Source organism: Octodon degus, unplaced genomic scaffold (genome assembly GCF_000260255.1).
Source record: "Octodon degus isolate 3935 unplaced genomic scaffold, OctDeg1.0 scaffold00113, whole genome shotgun sequence".
Classification (NCBI taxonomy): domain Eukaryota; kingdom Metazoa; phylum Chordata; class Mammalia; order Rodentia; family Octodontidae; genus Octodon; species Octodon degus.
Window position 1 is genome coordinate 2,086,183 of NW_004524689.1, and position 1,825 is coordinate 2,088,007.

General features: G+C 61.0%; 1 protein-coding gene across 1 annotated transcript in view; it reads right to left on the reverse strand.

The window, feature by feature from the left end:
• Positions 1 to 443: 443 nt before the first annotated feature.
• CUNH1orf174 (chromosome unknown C1orf174 homolog) overlaps positions 444 to 1,825 on the reverse strand; it is a 5,528-nt gene continuing 4,146 nt past the window's right edge. The window contains exons 4-5 of the mRNA XM_023699377.1: positions 1,363 to 1,820; positions 444 to 964 (exon numbers count right to left, since the gene is read on the reverse strand). Coding sequence (XP_023555145.1) covers positions 857 to 964; positions 1,363 to 1,820 — 566 coding nt within the window. The 3' untranslated portion in view covers positions 444 to 856. The remainder of the gene's footprint in view (positions 965 to 1,362; positions 1,821 to 1,825) is intronic.

The window sequence follows — 1,825 nt, forward strand, 5'->3', positions numbered from 1 at the left end:
TCTGGGTTTATCTGTTATGTCACTCACTTCCTGTGCCTCAACGGCAGACGGCCTGGAGGTCACAGCTGGCTGTGGTCACCACCCAGAGGCTCCTGCTCACTCAGGAAAGTGCCCCATAGCTCACCTGGGCAGCCGGGATGCCCAAGCACAGCACTGCCGGAGGCAGGAGTGCCGGGGCAGCCCGCCCTGCGAGGGAGCGCTGAGGGCGGCTGGGTGCAGCCTGCTCTCCCGGGAAGCAGCTTGTGCTCTCCCTTCCCTGGCTAAGCTGAGCGAGAGCAAGTCCCCGAGGGGAAGGTGTGTGGTGCACGGCTGTCCTAAGGCCTCCGGGACGTGTGGTCCCAGCCAAGGACAGGACTTGTGTCCTCCCGAGGTGCTCAGACATTTGAGGAATAGTGCTGAGTACAGTTCTTTAAAAGTATTTCCAAAATATATATTTTATTCCTTTTCCCCGTGTGTTTGGCAAAACTGTCAAGGCGGGCGGTTTCACATTCACACATAGCTGAGCCCTTCAGGGACTGGCCCGGAATGAATCTTCAGGTCCATCCGCTCGCGATGACGGCCACCAGCCTGCGTAAGCTCTACGTCCCGAGCGGCGGCAGCGGGGCCTGCCTTACAGATCGCTTGCTAGCCCATGCCCTGCTGGCCCACTCCGGGCAGCGTGACAGCAGCTCACGGTGCCGCGACGAAGCCTCCCCCAGGCGCCCGGCGACGTGAGCCGCCCACGTGCACAGGTCACCGTCCCAGTCCAGCAAGGACACATTCTCTGGAGACGCATTTTATATAAACTTCATGACCCACCAGACCACCCTTGCAGTTGCCGGCTGCAGTGACCCGCAGCCCCACCCCCGTCGGCCCTCTACATCTCTGCGCCTTCGTCCTCCTCGTCCTCCTTGGCTCTGAAGTGCATCTTCCTGAATTCCCGTCTGCTCATGGAAGGACAGGACGACGAGGCCGGTGGCAGGTCCTTAGTGGGGAAGAAAGAGGGACTTGAGTCTCGAGGGACACCATCTGAGCACCTGCACTGCGACACTCCCACTCGGCTCTGGGTCTCGTGGGGCAGAAAACAGTGCGTCTGAGCGCGCCACCCCTCGGTCAGAAGCAAGCCGGCTGATGAGGACAAGATGGGCGTGGTGGGTGGGGTCTGGCACCCCGAGGGCCGTGGGTGCCCCCTGCGCCTCCACCAAGGCATCAAGTGGCACTGATTCTCAGGCTGGGAGCTGGAGCCCTCAGCAAGGACCAGAGCTTTCCTTGGGTCAGGGCTGCTGCTTTTTCTGAGACAGTACTCAGATGTGGACGTGGTGGGAACAGAACTCGAGACACAGTTATGCCTGAGCCCAGCAGAGGTCGGGGCACCGCTCTTACCTGCATGAACTCCACGTTTCCGAAGAACCGGCTCACGGGCAGGGGCTGATTGCTGTCCTCGTCCAGAAAGACGCTGCTGTCTATCTGAAGCAGCGGCACCCGCGTCTCCCCAGTGGTCAGCGCGGATTCCTCTGGCCCCCCAGAGCTTCGTTCCGACTCCTCTGCCGCCGCACTGGTACAGGGCTCCAGTGGGGATGGGCCACCTTCAGTCTTAGCTGGGACAGTGTCACTCAGGCACTGGCGGCCTGTGTGAGAGTGAGCTGCAGCCTCCTGGTGAGCAGGGACGGCAGTGTCCCTGCCCGGGAGCAGTGCATCCTCTTCTGCAGCCGTGTCCTGACAAGGGGCCCCGGGCACCACTTTGGGGAAGGCAGCCTTGTTGCCTTTGGAGACGAGTTTCTGTACTTCTGCCTTCACGAGGTGATCTTTGTCATACTTGAACTTCTTTGAAGTTCGCCTGTCTGGG